Here is a 16,893-nt window from a genome sequence, read left to right as displayed (position 1 = left end):
TGTATTTTTCGATTTTGATGGCATTGTTTCTTTGCATTTTATTATTTCTATTTTCTCCTTTGTTGAATTGTATTTTAAGCCTGTTGTATACATGTTGTAAACCGCCCAGAGTGGCCTTCGGCCCGATAGACAGTATAAAAATGAAATAAATAAATAAATAAATGAATAACACCACAATGCTTAATTTTTTTTAAAAAAAATAACAGCCTTTCAAATGCTCAAAATGCCTCACACACAACCTTGTTGAGGCATGTCAGGACATCAGTTAAGGATCCTAATTCTGATTTTAACATGGCAGTACCACAGATACACATTTGGTACTGATCCTGTAAGCCTATTGTCCCTGAGCGGAGAAAAAATCAAAGCCTTTCCTTTGTATAAAGGACTTGACTTGAGGCAGCCTTTAGACCTATCCTTGCCCTGAAGGGATATTATTGGACTGCAACTCCCATCAAACTTCTCTTCAGGCCTAGCAATATCTCAGTAATCCACTCCTATATAGCAGTTACATTGCATTACTGCATTACATTCCTTCCTTCCTTCCTTCTTTCACTTGAGGCCTAGAAAGTTTCTAAACAGGCTCCACCTCCTTCCCTGCCATATTTGCGGGATTGGAAGAGAAAGCCTGCTGCTAATTGTCTGTGAAGACAAATTGACAGTGATTGCGGGAGGGGGGAAATTTCTCCTCACGATCCAATTCTTTTCGACTAGAGCACTGAGAGGATGGAGGTAAAGTGTGAATCTTCCTTCATAGTTGTGAGCAAACACCATGGCGTCTCCAGCCCCCTTCTCCACTGCACACTCCTTTGGGGCAGGTGACCTCTTTTAAAATGTTTACATTTTATGATGTGTAATCCCTCTGGTGAAGTGTATGCCCAGTTTTCTGCAATCCTCAGTGATAATCATTGTTTATTTTTAATCAACATATATTATTGCTCATACAGCAAAAATGGACCTAATTCTCTGCCCCACCCTGGAATACATTGGCTTAATTTCTTCTTCATCCCCTGTCCTAAACCTGACTGTAAAGTTTTAAAAAGGAAAAGATGGTCAGAAGTAACAGAACCTTAAAGCTTTCCTCTCAGGAAGTTGTGTTGTCCTTTACAAAGAGCACATCAAATCATGTTGTTCCCTAATGATAGGTTTGCTTGAGGTTGCACAACTTCATGGTTGAAAAGGAGAACAAAAGCCACTCTCCAGTTTAGATGTTTTGGTTTCATATTTCCCCTCAGGTTGTGATTTTAAATATATATATATGTTATTTTTATTATTTTGCTTGAAAATATGCAAACCATAATGTGATTTAAATTTTTAGAAATTGTCAATTGTTTTACAAATAGTTTTTAATTTTCTTCTCCTTCTCATTCAAGTTTATGAACATACTGCTTTATTTAACCAGGATAAATCAAAGTGTGACTGGAAACCTAAGTCTATGACTGTCAGCAGAATTAATATGTGAAAGCAGGGGGAAAGATGAAGAAATTAATGAAAAATAACCACTGTTGTTGTTTCCTCACATAACAAAAATCTACTTATTGCAATGAAAAAAAAATAGAAATATTAGGAAAAACAGGGCAGGGGGGGGATAAAAATCTTTGTCAGGCAGTCTGGACAACTGGATTGTATATTGCATGTGTACACTATATCGTTTGTATGTATGGGAATCCTATAGAATTAGCAAACTGTAATTTCCACACATACTGTAGACATACAAGACTCAAACCCAAGATGTGTTTCTGTTACACTGGTTGCTGGGCTCTTCATGAAAGGAGATGAAAAGAGGGCCTGCTTGTTTTTTTCTGATGAATGTTTGTTTTAGGATGGAGGAGATAGTCCCTGTGAGACAGTTCCTATCCAGATTTATTTTATTACTGAGCACTGTAGTTGCTTTTTTCGTGTCTCCCCCCCCCCCCCCCAATTTCTTAGATGGTAAAATTTACAGAAACAGATGATTATGTAATGTAGAGAGCAGGGCTTTGCAGCTCTCTTTAGTATCAGATACTGTATATACATAATTTTGCTTCTACAAAATTAATATTTTAAAAAATTTATAAAATAGCATAAGTTTATATGCTAACTGAATTATGAATGGAGAATTGTATGTTGTTTAACCAGCAATATAACTCTAGGTTTAAGGATAAATTAAGTCATTGTACATACAACATTCTTTCCAAATTTCCTCCTTTGTTCATGGGTTCAACATTTCTAGACATTTTACATATCAACATAGAACAAACTAGAATTTAGTCAAGAATTACAATATTTTCAGTCCTCAACAAATTTGGGTAAGGTGAGACTCTGTTAAGGAAAATAAAATACCACATTTCATTGTGGGATATTTAATTGGTTACATTATGATGGTGAACTGGGGATATGGAGGGCAGCCCATTGACTTTTTGGTAGGGCTATATACAGAGAGTCTGTGCACCCCTGTGAGGCACTATCTACCATGGACAAAGAACAAATTATAAAGAAATTAAAGCTGTATACATTAAAACTCCATGAGTTAAGTCTAAACCAGCTTGCAGCCCAAGGTGAACCTGATATCTAGAGTCATATTCAGGTTTTCAGGTTTTCTACCATGCCCTAAATTGCTGCCTATTTAATAATAATAATTGTGTGCCTTTTCCAGAGTTTTCTAGTACCCTCCTTACAGTCCTTCTACCAGCAAATGAAAACCTTCCTTGTTGACTTTCAACCTCTAAACTTTGCTGGATTATAGTTTTTAGATGGCGATGCAGCACATTTTTATCAGTGCTTAAAAAATCTATTATTTTCAATTTGTTTAAACTTTGAACTAATGGTGTTTTCAACATTCTTTTTGTTTAATCCTATGTTAATGACAATTTCTCGATTTAATATACAGTAATTTTATACACTTTTTTTAAAAAAATTGTGCTCTGCCTTCTATTCCTTTATTGGAAGAAAGGCAGGACATGCATAAAATAAATAAATACATACTGCAAATGTTTAAAGGTATAGAATATTCAGAAGTGGTTTACCAGTCCTTTCTTTTGGGACCATCCTGGGACTGGGCAGCTTGCCCAAGGCAACACAGACTGGTATTTTTTCTCCAACCTCTCTCTAATGCACTGAGTTATTCAGCCAGCTCACTTTTAGGGCAAACTACAGGGCCAGTAAAAAGGGATGTGGGCTAAACCGCAGAAGCCTGTGCTGCAGGGTCAGAAGACCAAGCAGTCGTAAGATCGAATCCACGTGACGGAGTGAGCACCCGTCACTTGTCCCAGCTCCTGCCAACCTAGCGGTTCGAAAGCATGCAAATGCGAGTAGATAAATAGGGACCACCTTGGTGGGAAGGTAACAGCGTTCCGTGTCTAAGTCACACTGGCCATGTGACCACGGAAGATTGTCTTCGGACAAACGCTGGCTCTATGGCTTGGAAACGGGGATGAGCACCACCCCCTAGAGTCGAACACGACTGGACAAAAAATTGTCAAGGGGAACCTTTACCTTTACCTTACAGGGCCAACACATTCGGTAGCATCCATTTAAAATGGGGTTCACCACTATCTGTGTAATACTTCCCCTTCACTGACAAATTTCTCCTTTGGGTTCTGTTTTTCCTCATGATCCTAGAATGTGACAAATTTGGGGCCTTTTTATAGGTTTCAAGAATTTTGACTGGTGACTCTGTATATGGGGAAGGGGTCCTCTCCCGGTATAGTTCCCCTTGTCAAATTCAGAAGCACAGTATCAATTCACAAATTCAGAGGAGTAACAAGAGAGGATCAGGTTGCAGTGAAGTCTGATTATTCTTTGTCTTCCGTCATTAAGGCTACTGTGTCTAATCAAGAATTTCAGCTTCAAGAAGTCTTGGAACGGGCTGAAAAAAATAAACCAGATAGTCCATTCTTCACTGATTTCGAAATAAATGAATTACATAGTAATCCATCAAGGTAAGATTGGGTTTTGTTTTTTTAAAGTGGCTTTTAAAAAAAATAGAAGTATTTTTTAATTAATGAATTCCATCTATTTAACAAAGTTGTGGGAGCTGAATATTTCTGTCAGTGGTGAAAGCAACTTTCATTTAAGACTGCCTTGTCAGCAGTAAGACTTGCTGGAATGAAAAATATATGTTCCCTCATTCCTGTGTCTCCTATGTATCCCTGAAAAAAGAGATTTTGTGTTTATTTCTGTTATACTGAAACATTATTAAGGCCACCTACATTTACATATGGGGAGGGGTAGTATCAGTGATTGTGGGTGTGGGGTGGATTAAAGCGCAGGGGAGGAGAAGTGTGCCATTTGGCACACTCCCGTCCCCACAGCCAACGGCCCTATCAGCTGTCAGTTACACTCTTCTCCCATACTACAGAGCCATTCAAAGCAAAGTTTACCTGTCTTACTCACGAATAAGGAGGAGACAGCAGCAATAGCAGGCAAGGACAGGTGATCAGCTGAGGTGGGAAACTGCTGGCAGCACGGTCTGAGAAGCTTGCAGGCTGCCACCAATGTAGTCTCTGGAGCTGCGATGGCAGAGGTTGCTGCACAGCCACCATGACGTAACAAGGCCAATCTCAGCCTCCTGGATTGCTCTTCTCTGCCTGTCCCCTAGCCTGCAGGGCTCTCAGTTGTGCTAAATAGAATGCATTCCCTATGCAAGAGTCAGAAAGGTAAGGGACAACTCTTAAGGGGGAAGGATGGGTTGTTCTACGTCCGGGGTGGGCAATTAATTTCTATAGGGGGGCACATGAAAAATCTGAACTGTGTTCAGAGGCTGAACCAACTTTACTTAAAAATAAAATGAAACTCACCTGTCCTCCATTCCCCTGCGGCCTTCCTCTACGACTGTCTTCTACAGTATCCTGCTTCATCACGTCACCTGTGCAAGGATCGCTTCCAGCCTCTTGAGCTGCATGCAAGATTGCTTGAGCCCCAAGCAATCACTAGTAATATTAATATTACTAGGAATTGCTTGCAGTCCATCAATCTTGCTTTTAATTTTCTAATGTTATTTATGTTATGTTCAGTTATGTTTAGCTAGCATTCAGACATTTTGCTGCTTAAACTCCATGTTCAGGTTTTTCTTATTATTATTATTATTATTAAAATTATTTTTGTGGCAAATTTTTTATGCTGCCATATACCTGTACACACCTGCTTATTAGACCACCTTGTTAAATGATTTTTTTTTCATTTTGTTGGCCACTTATGTACCCAGGTATGTAAAACTTGAGTGTGTCCAAAAGCACAGCTAGCTAACACGACTGCACACATAACTTGTGTGATGTCTTATTTGTGTTGCACAATATCACCAGGATTCTAGCCACTGAATATGCTTCTTTGAATACCAAGATAAAACTGAAGACAATAAAAATGTTATTTTTACATGTTTCTCAAAATGTAGGAAAGAATCTCCCAACACACCTCATCATAGTTCAGACACAAGTGGAAGAGGGTTGGACAGCAAATCATCAAGTTATTTTACATCCTTGGATTCAACTGTTGGAGATTTAGAACAAAGAACCCAACAACTTATTGATAAGATTAATGAAAATCGGAAACAAGATCATGTATTCATGAACAATTGCAGAGAAAGTCTTCTGATGAAGGTAAATATATCTGAATATAAAGAAATGGCAAAGGTTTGTGTAGCACCCTTGTTACTGAACTTTAAGAGTTCAGATTGTTACAATGATACTCATCAGTGGTCTTTTGGTATGTTAAGTTTGCCCATTGAGTATTAATCATGCTCACCCAGAGTATTAATCACTTACATTTTTGGCTATTTATTTATGGAGACCAGTAGGAAGCAAAAGCAGTCAACATCATTTGGCTCAAGTGAGACCCAAAATTATAGAATCATAGAATAAGAGAAAGCACCTATAAAGGCCATCAAGGCCAACCTGCTGCAAAGTGCAGGAATTCAAATTAAAGTATATCTGACAGCTTTTCTGAATTCAAGATATATTGTGTACAACATTCCCACCATCTATCAGGGAGGTTACCTGATCAAAAATAAAAAATAAGATTAGTCTGGCAGGATTTGTTCTTGACAAATCTATGTTGACTTCTAATTATTACTGCATTGTTTTCGAGGTGCTTGCAAAATGATTGCTTCATAATCTGCTCCAGAATTCTCCCTGGGACTGATGTCAGGCTGACTAGTTTCCAGGTTCCTCCTTTTAGAAGATAGGAATATTAGCCCTTCTCCAGTCATCTGGCACTTCATCCATCCTCCATGATTTCAAGAAAATAATAGACAGTGGCTTTGAGGGCTCTTTCAATACAGTATTTCATCTGGCCCTTGAGATCTGAATTCGTTCAAAGGAATAAAGTATTCTCTGACTACTTTCGTAATTAATCTCTGTGAGGGTTCGGGTTTTGGGGCTTCCCGTTCATCCCAAGAAGGAGTGGAAGCAATTTTCTCTCCTTGTCACTTTTCTTTATTTAACTCATTAAACGGAACTGCAACAGTAACTCGTGGTTTAGTCTTAGTCTCTTGCCCGGACAAAGGCTCCGTTAAGGGCACACATGCACTTTCGTCAAACGTCTTAACAGTTACAACGTCCCAAGGTCCAACAGGGACCTTCCCCAACAATTGGTCATCTCTCTCAGGATCGTGTGGACTTAATAACGGGAGGGTTTCTTCATCTCCCATCCAGCCCCAGGATGGGTCTCCTTCTCGCGGCGAGTTGCTCCAGGGACCAGGTAACAGCCCATCTTCCTCGGCTGCTCTATATGCCATGCTTGACGGGCCTCCCTTTCCCTCTCACTGGCCTCCTTGGCTTCACGTATTTTTTTACACCAGGCCTTCGCCTCTGTCTCCCCCCAATAAGAGGGTTTCTGCATTAAACCCCTCTTACGCCTCCTTTCGGCCTCTTCCTTGGGTACTCGCACCTGCTCCCAGCGTCCAGTCCACGGATCTTCTATCCAGACCATCTCCCAACCACCTGGGATATTATCCCTCTCTACCATTATATCTCCTAACCCCTCTTCTTCTCCCTCTAGCTCCACCCCTCTTCTTCCCTCCAAATCTTCCTTATAAGGGTCGGTTGACATTAATCCTTTGAGGGCTTCTTCCAGGTCGCTGGTATCCACTGTACAAGACACCTTTCCTCCCTGTTGTTCTTCTTCCGACTCACAAGCGTCGGTCCCTTGATCTTTCTGAAGACCAGGGGTGGAAGGAGGGCTAGTCTGGGTCATCTTAGATGTTTTGAAGAGAGTCGGCTCTACTAGAAAGACCCGGAGCTTCTGGTCTTTCCCTTCACAATCTCAAGCTGCAATCCTGTCCTCCAGTTTTTGCTTCACTTTTGCCTTGAGGGTCATAGACTTTCTTTTGGGAAAAGACTGAGCTAAAGTATGACTTGAGCACTTCTGCATTTTCTTTGTCTGTTATCATTTTTCCATGTGCACTGAGTAGCTTAGCTGCTGTTTTTTTCTTTATGTCTTGCTATGGACGTACCTGAAAAATGTGTTTTTGTTGTTGCTGCTTTTACTGACGCTTGCTATCTTCAGCTTGTTCTCAGCTTTTGCCATCCCTGCAATTCTTTGTTACTTGTCTGTGCTCTCCCTTGTGGCCTGGCCTTCCTTCCACTTCCTATATGTGTCCTTTTTAATTTTCAGGACATTTCTTAAGCTTTTTGTGAGTGAGTCCACATTGGTCCTTTTTTTAATTTTCCACTTTTTCTTCTTCTTGGAATTATTTGTTGTTGTGTCATTTTTAAGAAACTCCAACACATGGACTCCCTTTTCTGTTAGAATCTCCTGCCATGGAATGAATTTGAGCTGGTGGATGTATGTATGGAGAACAAACTACAGTGGTGCCTCGCAAGACGAGCGCTCCGTTTTATGACAAAATCGCATTACGATGAAGTTTTTCGATCGCAAAACGATGTTTCCTATGGGGGAATTTCGCTTTGCGATGATTGGTTCCCTGCTTCGGGAACCGATTCTCGCAAAATGATGATTTTCCTATAGCTGATCGGTGGTTTCAGAATGGCCGCCGGGTTAAAAAAATGGCTCCCCGTTCTTTTCTGGTACGAATTCCTCACTGCACGGGCAGCGAAAATGGCCGCGCTATGGAGGATCTTCACTGGACAGTGAGTTTCAAGCTCCTAGGAACGCATTAATCGGGGTTTAATGTGTTTCTATGGGCTTTTAAATTTCACTTTACGATGTTTTCGTTCTACAGCGATTTCGCTGGTATGAATTAACATCGTAATGCGGGGCACCACTGTATCCAAAATCTAGAAATCATACCTTTTATTCAAACAGAAATCAATCATGGTCAAGGGCTTATTTTCAGGGGATGTTTTATTTTTTTCATGTACAACAATCTTAGTAGGCATCCTTCAGTCTTGAGAGACTATGGTAACGTGCTCTGTAAAGAGGTCTTGGAACAGTGTCTAGCGTGGCTGAGAAGGCCAATTCGAGAGTGACAATCCCTTCCACACTGAAGACAAATACAGTCTGTCCCCTGTCCAGCTCCCTGGTTTTGCTGGTTTCAGGACTGCCTCTTTGCCTCGGCCTGCTGTAGAAGTGTCTCTTCAAATTGGGAGAGGCCATGATGCACTGCCTGCTTCCAAGCTGAATGCTTAGACGTCAAGGTTTCCCATCTGTTGAGGTCCATTGCTAAGGCCTTCAGATCCCGCTTGTAGATATCCTTGTATCACAGCTGTGGTCTCCCTCTGGGGCGATTTCCCTGCACTAATTCTCCATACAGGAAATCTTTTGGAATCCGACCATCAGTCATTCTCACGACATGCCCAAGCCAACGTAGACGGCAACAATCTTTATTTATTCAAATACAGTCATGTCATCTTCTGGTTGTTGCACAGTGGTGGAGGGCAGGCTTTCACTTAACTGGGGCTTATTTTGGGGGTAGGTCTTATGCTGTATTACGAGCATCCTGAAAAATCATACTAGGGCTTATTTTCAGGTTAGGTCTTATTTTTGGGTAAACAGGGTATTTTGAAAATGCCAATAAAGTAGGGAGATGGCTGGCATATAAGCTAAAGAAGGAAAGGACAAAAAAAATATCTTAAGCGTCAGATACCAAAAAATATTAACTTGTCACGGGACCTAGAAAACATAGGGAAATTGTGGAATAATTCTATACAAAGTTATATACAGAAGAATGCACGCCATCCTCGAAGCAGAAAGAATACATCCAACAGAAAAATCACATTAAACTATCAAAACAACAACAGGAAATTCTGAACCAGTCATATTCAATGCATGAAGTTTCAGAGGCATTTGCAAAACAGAACCTGATGAAATCACCAGGAAGTGATGGGATACCTGCAGAATACTACAAAAAATTTGAAGATGTATTGGCTACCCCTTTTTAAAAAATGATAAATGAAATAAATAAAGAGGGGGAAATACCCAAAACATGGAAGGAAGCTGTCATTACGATTATACATAAAGAAGACACAGAAGCAGAGGAAATATCTACAGACCAATATCTCTCTTGAAAGTAGACTATAAGATATTTGCAACAAGATTAGCAACAAGATTAAGGAGAGTATTGGTAGAAGTTATCCATCAAGATCAAGCAGGATTCCTCCCAAAGAGGTATTTAAGATCCAATGTAAGGAACCTCATTAACTTTTTGGATTATTATGAAGCACACCCAGCTAAACAGATGGCAATTCTATTCATTGATGCAGAGAAAGCATTTGATAATGTAAATGGGAACATCATGATATCACAATTAGAAGAAATGGGGCCAGGACAGAATTTCACTGAAATAATAAAAATTATCTATTCCAAATGGACAGCAAAGATAAGAATCAACGGAGAATGTACACAAGAAATAGAAATACAGAAAGGAACACGACAAGGTTGCCCATTATCACCATTACTTTTTAATATGGTAATTGAAGTACTAATGCAGCAGATGCAAATATCAGATAAAATTAAAGGTCTCAAAATATTAGGGGAAATATTCAAGGTTCAGGCCTTTGTAGAGATTTCCTTATAGTAGTTGAAAACCCTAAGAAATCAATAGAAGCTCTAATGGTGGAATTAAAAGAATGTGGTGAAATGGCAGAGTTAAAAATAAACCACAAGAAAACAAAAATTATGACTAAAAACATTCAAAAACAGGAGATCGATGAACTATTACAAATTACAAACTTCCAGGAAGGAAGGAAAGTAAAATATTTGTGCATATTTTTTATAAAAAAATAAGTAGTCTCCTGAAAGATAATTATTTGAAACTGATAGAGGAAATTAAGAAAGACCTTTCTAGCTGGACAGATTTATAATTGTCAACAATTGTCTAGAGGCCTAGAATGGTCATTTGACCAGATAGGCGGAGTATAAATACAATAAACAAACAAACAAACAAACGATGGGTGACAATCAAAATGGATATTCTACCAAAACTCATATTCCTTTTTCAAACAGTCCTGATTATTTTAAAACAAGCAATATTCAAGGAGCTTGAAAAATGCATTTCCAAATTCATCTGGCAGGGGGAAAACCCCAGAATTAAAATCAAGCATTTAAAAGACCTAAAAATAAGAGGAGGAATGGGGCTCCCGAATTGGCTTCTGTACTACATGGCATCTGCATTGGTATGGATTAAGGAGTGGATAACATTGAAAAATACGAGGCTCTTGAAATTAGAAGGATATGATTTGAAATAGGGCCGGCATTCTTAACAGGACTGGGGATTTTAAACAATTTAACAACCATATATTAAGGAAGGCACTTCTGTCAATGTGGAATAAAGTGAAAAACCAAATGTATATCAAAATACCACACTGGGTGATGCCAGTTGAAGCATTTGCTCTACCATATCTGAGAGAAAACAAGAAAATGATAAGATATAGTGAGGTTTTAAATCTTGATGGTTCTATCAAAACTCAACAAGAGTTAGTAGATCAAGGCATTGAAATGGATTGGTGGGTGCGATCACAATTATTATCAAAGTTTGCTAAAGATAATCAATAGGGCTTTTACTTAGAAAATACCCCTTTTGACAGAATTCTTCTGGAATCAGAGGGAAAATGTATTAAGTTATTATATAATTTTATGTTAGATTTTGAAACACAAGATGAAGTGGTAAAAAAGGCATGTATGATTAAGTGGGCACAGAATGTAGGACATAATATTGAACTGGATCAATGGGAACGAATTTGGAAAACAAATACTATATAAAATTAACTAAATCTGTTGTATTTAAAGAGAATATATACAAAATGTTCTACAGATGGTACGTGACCCCCCGCAACACTGGCTAAAATAAGCACCCAGATTTCAAATATATGTTGGAAATGTAAACAGAAAGAAGGAACATTTTATCACATGTGGTGGATGTGCAAAGATGCCCAAAGATACTGGAGTAAGGTGAATCTGATGCTACAAGAGATATTAGAAACTTCAACACCAATGGTACCAGAAATATTCCTATTAAATATCTTCCCAGATATACTAGACTCTGAAAAATCACATTTAACTATTCATATTATAACAACAGCAAGAATAGTTTTTGTGAAATACTGGAAAGAACCTAGAACATCGCAGATAGATGAAGTGATAGATAAAATCCTTGAAACCGCAGAAATGGATGTGCTACCAGATTGGCTAGATGCCAAAAAAAGACAATGGGAAAATTTGGTTACAAGGCCATGTGACCATGGAAAACTGTCTTTGGACAAAGGCTGGCTCTGTGACTTGGAAACGGGGATGAGCACCGTGCCCTAGAGTTGGACATAACTGGACTAAATGTCAAGGGGAACCTTTACCTTTACCTTTACCAGGTAAATAGAATAGTGGACTGATACATAGTTATCTGTATGGCTTCAGAAGAGACAGAATAAATGATGGATAAAGACTGTCAGCTACATAATCAATAATTAGAATAACATATCTGTCTGAATTTGATTTTTCCCTCTCGCTTACTGTTTATATTTCTTTATATGTGGAACTATTACTAGAAGAGAATGTATAGAATTGCTATGAAAAATATTGATTTGTAATGTATCTGTTCAAATCCACCCCCTCCGAGGGTACCCCTGTCCCAGCTTCCCCTTACCCTTTATAAGGAAAATAAAAATTAAAAAATTCTCCTGCCATGGGAACTTATTGTTCTGAGTTTATTAAAACTGGTTTTCCTAAAATCCAGCATACTTGTGCAGTTCCACTCTGCTTTTGTTTCCTTTGAATTCAATATCTCAAGTAAAACATGGTCACTTTCACACAGAGTTCTTACTGCCACTTCTTTAATCAAGTCATCTCTTGCTAAGAATCAAGTCAAGAATAGCTACACCTCTAATTTTTTTCTTCCACTTTTTGTAGGAGAAAATTATCAGCAAAACAAGCCAGGAATTTCTTGGAAGGGCCATATGGAGTCCTCATAAGTTTCTAGTACACAGCTTATTTCTGTTTCTCCCCAACAGGTTTCAAGCTTGGCAGACAAGTTGGAAGAAAAGGTTTTTCATGTTTATGACCATAATAGCAAGATCATTCAGGATAAGCTCCAAGAGCTTTCTGATATCATGGAGAGGATCAGACAGATTGAAACTGAGCTCAAGCAAGTCTGTCACACTGTGGAGAAGTTATATAAAGATCTGTGTGGTCAGTCCGAACTATGATTACATGCAGAGGAAAAGGAAGAGGAAAAGAAAAAGCAAATACAAATACAAAAAACCGAAACCTGAATCTATATGCTAAGAACAGAAGACACAATGTTTAGGTTTTATAAGATATACAAGATACTCAGTAACAATTAATCCACCATGCTTGTACTTATTCAGAGTGGAAATTAATATTGAGGACTGATTGAAATTTGGTAAATATTTCTAATGCTGAGTATTGTTTCAGATTTTTTACTTTGAAAATGTGAAGTGTTACTTCAAAATTAAAAAAAAAACATTGTTGACTTCATTGATCTTGATAGGTACCAAATATGAAATATCACAAATTGTAAATTTTCAGATGCAAGCTGTCATATATAAAGCTGTTATATACCAAATATTAAAACAGTATTAAATTCTGTACATAATTATATCAACTAGGCATGTGAACTGTCTTTGGACAAATGAGAAAAGATGGACCAAATCAGGAGCATTTGTGTAATTTGGGAGCAAGAAAGCACTGTTTACCTTTAGGGTGGAGCAAAACCATAGTGGATCCTCTGTATACTATTTGTAAGATTCAGAAGAAATCAGTGATTTGAACTGAGGAAAGGAGAACTTAAACGTAATACAGTAGACTAAGCTGCAGGCACAACAGAAGACAACTTTATTCTCAATAAAGCCTAAGACACTCCCTCAGCCAGAGTGCTAGGGTAGGCACTGACTGAGGTTTCTGTGTAGTACCTGTTCCCTTCCTGTTGCTCTTTCAAGAGAATTGTGTCCCTAGTTAGACAGCATTTTGTGTTCTTCAGTATTCTTTTCTCTTGCTTAGTTTAGTTTGCTAAGCTTTGGTGAAGTGTTGTTTTAAACCCCATTATGATTGAGTGTGTGACTGTGGAAGGATGACTGTTCAAAGGTGGTATGATTAGGGTACTGTGTAGTTTCTCATCAGGTTGTAGTTGTTTGTGTTCTGCCCAATTCCTGCCCTGCCAGGCTTGCTGATGATGAAAGGGATTCCAGAGGGACCTTGGGACCTTTAGGGGAGAAGTTGGAAATTTTTATTTAAAAAACTGTCATGGCTGAAGACATCATTGGCATTAGCTTTTAGCAACATAATTTCTGGTTAAATATTAATGTATACAGAGAACATCCATAGGATATTAAACAGGAATATTAAGCAGAATTTTAGGATCTTCATTTTAGTTGAAGAATGGATTCCAACTATTGCACTAAAAATTGATTTCCTAATTGCACTTTCATATTTATTTAATTATTATTTATTTCTGGTGTTGAAGATTGCGTTACTATTATACAGAACCACTGCTGATGGAGAACTTCCTCAGTGATTTGAACAGTAAACATGGGCCTGTCCAAAAGGACTGAGTCCACATATGTAGCAATTAATAGCTTATTTAAATTATGCATTTTGCATTGGCCTGTAAATAAGATGATCATACTTGAATTACACTAAATTGGATGGAGTATAGAAATTTTGCACAACTGTGTGTAACAGCAGCTGCTATTAATCTTATAAATTCAGCAAAAAGTTCATGGGTTTTTTGTCCAGTAAGATCTCTGTAATGGGATTACCAAGGCCCCAATTTAAATAACTAGCTGTGTGGGCAAAGGGATTCCAGCAGTGGTTCTTAACCTTTGTTACTCAGGTGTTTTGAACTGCAACTCCCAGAAACCTCAGCCAGCAGAGCTGATGGTAAAGGCTTCTGGGAGTTGCAGTCCAAAAACATCTGAATAACAAAAGTTAAGAACCAGTGGATTACAGTATGGGAATTGTGTTCCTGTGAGTGACTTAGTCAGATGTAACATCCAGAAATGTTTCACAGATTATGAAGTCCCAAAACTTGTGCTGCATCTCAGCTGGCCATGGTAGTAGGGGGATTCCGAGTTGTTGCCCTCTACCACAACAGGCAAATGTGCAAATCGTTAAGAGCGAGAAAACAAAATTCTGTGTGAATGCTACTTGATGCCCCAACCTAAATAAATGGGTAGTTCACAGTTCAAATGGCCCTGGTGGGATTTGAGATTCTGGCTCTTACCTACCGAAAATGAACACAGGAACATGAATCCTTTGCATAGATTCTGATTTCCCAGCTGAAACAACTGGAGTCGTTCAGTTTTCTCCAGAAAGGCTGGAAGTTGACATCTAAACAAATACAGTAACTTCCATGGATTCTTGGAACTGTGATCCTCTTACCTCAAAATGATCCAAGATTGTATTTGAATAGGTTATGTGGGCTGGGAGGTCTTGCTAGTTGTACTTGTCGTACAAACCAAAATGCTGTTATCTACCATGTACCAATTTCCGTACTCAAATAAAAGATCAGGTTACCTTTGAGAGATTCTAGTTAATACCCCAAAAGATCTCCAAACTTCCTGAAACTCTTATTTGCATACAGCATATGTTCATTCAGTGAAATGAATCTGGGGTGGGGATAAAGGGTAAAAACGGGTTTCCAACTCTGGTACAAGCTGAATTAATAACACAGTGGACACAATGAGAAATAGGCCAGTGTGAAAAAAAACGGGGATAAGGTAGGAGTCATTGGGCTGAGTATGAGACTCAACAGGCATATTTGCTAGTAAAACAGAAAGCATGTTTATGTATAAAGTGTCACTCAACAAAGGTGATCTAAGTAGCGAATTGTGTAGTAAACCATGCTGTGCCCATGTATTGTTAATATCACTAACCCTTTGTGACTCTCATGAAACCTGCTTCACAACATTATTTTCTTCAAAATATGCTGCTTTTCAAATAGAAATATCAAGCATGGCTCACAGTAAAATAACTTGAATAAAAACACACAATCAAATTAATAAAGCAGTAACAGCTGATGATGATTGCATTAGCAGTTTATAAAACATAAGAACATAAGAAGAGCCCTGCTGGATCGGGCCAAGGGCCCATCTAGTCCAGCTCCCTGCCTCTGGGACCACACAAGATGACTAGATACCCATCTCCTGAGACCACTCCCATGCATCTGGCATTCTGAGGTACATTCCTTTTAAACCTGGAGATTATACATCCCCATCATGGCTTGTAACCTGCAATGGATGTTTCCTCCGGAAATCCATCCAATCCCCTTTTAAAGGCATCTAGGCCAGATCCTGTCACCACATCCCATGGCAAGGAGATCCACAGACAAAAAACACACTGGGTAAAGAAATATTTTCTTTTGTCAGTTCTCACTCTCTCAACACCCAATTTGAGTGGATGTCCCCTGGTTTTGGAATTGCGTGAGAGGGAAAAGAGCTGTCTATTCACTTTATCCATCCCCTGCATAATTTTATGTCTCAATCATGTCCCCCTCAGGTGCCTTTTCGCTAAAGAGCCCCAGATGCTGTAGGCTTTCCTAATAAGGGAGGTGCCCCAGCCCAGTTATCATTTCAGTCGTGCTTTTCTGCACCTTTTCCAGTTCCACTATGGTTTTTTTTTTAGGTGTGGCAACCAGAACTGTATGCAATACTCCAGATGTAGCTTTAGCAGTGTTGCGTACAATGGCATTATAATGTTGGCTGTTTTATTTTCAACCCTCTTTTTAATGATACCTAGCATAGAATTGGCCTTCACTGCCACCGCACACTGGGCTGACACTTTTATCGAACTGTCCACCAGCACACCAAAAATTCCTTCCTAATCTGTCATGGACAGCTGATAACTAAAGTTTGGATTTTTTGCCCCAATGTGCATTACTTTACATTTTCTTATGCTGGATACTGCAGGATTAAGTAGCTCTATATCAAATGTGGTGGGGAATCATTGTTTTATTTTTATCTGATGTAGAAGCTGCCTCAATTGTGGAATTACCTTAAACCACATGTATGCATTTTGGCGGGGCTACTATCACCTCCCCTCTCACCACTTCTAGAATTCTCAAGCTACAGGTGGGAAAAAATATAAGAGCCAAAAACTGGACTATACTGTTTTGATTAAAGTGTTCTTTCATATGTATCATGACAGTGGTTTCTGAAATACTGGCAAAGTGACTTATCTACATCCTTGTGCCTGAGGCTGGCCATATAATTTGGTTATTTTAATGGTACCTTAGATGTAAATGCTTTCGAACCGCTAGGTTGGCGGGAGTTGGGACAAGCGACGGAGGCTCACTCCCATCACGTGGATTCGATCTTACGACTGCTTGGTCTTCTGACCTTGCAGCACAGAAACCGCTGAAGCCTCTGTGCTGCAAGGTCGGAAGACCTGCAGTCGTAAGATTGAATCCACACGATGGAGTGAGGGCCCATCGCTTGTCCCAGCTCCCGCCAACCTAGCGGTTCGAAAGCATGCAAAATGCAAAAATGCGATTAGATAAATAGGCACCACCTC

At 39.0% G+C, this 16,893-nt stretch overlaps 1 protein-coding gene across 1 annotated transcript; it reads left to right on the top strand.

The window, feature by feature from the left end:
* Nucleotides 1–596: 596 nt before the first annotated feature.
* On the top strand, nt 597–16,144 carry SYCE2 (synaptonemal complex central element protein 2). Its single transcript, XM_078386626.1, has 4 exons — nt 597–729; nt 3,796–3,917; nt 5,369–5,573; nt 12,375–16,144. Exons 1-4 carry the CDS (start codon nt 724–726, stop codon nt 12,567–12,569), a joined length of 528 nt encoding a protein of 175 aa, XP_078242752.1. The 5' UTR covers nt 597–723; the 3' UTR covers nt 12,570–16,144.
* The last annotated feature ends 749 nt before the right edge of the window (nt 16,145–16,893 follow it).

Source organism: Pogona vitticeps, chromosome 2, assembly GCF_051106095.1.
Source record: "Pogona vitticeps strain Pit_001003342236 chromosome 2, PviZW2.1, whole genome shotgun sequence".
Taxonomy (NCBI): Eukaryota; Metazoa; Chordata; class Lepidosauria; order Squamata; family Agamidae; genus Pogona; species Pogona vitticeps.
This window is presented reverse-complemented; position numbering and strand designations above follow the sequence as displayed.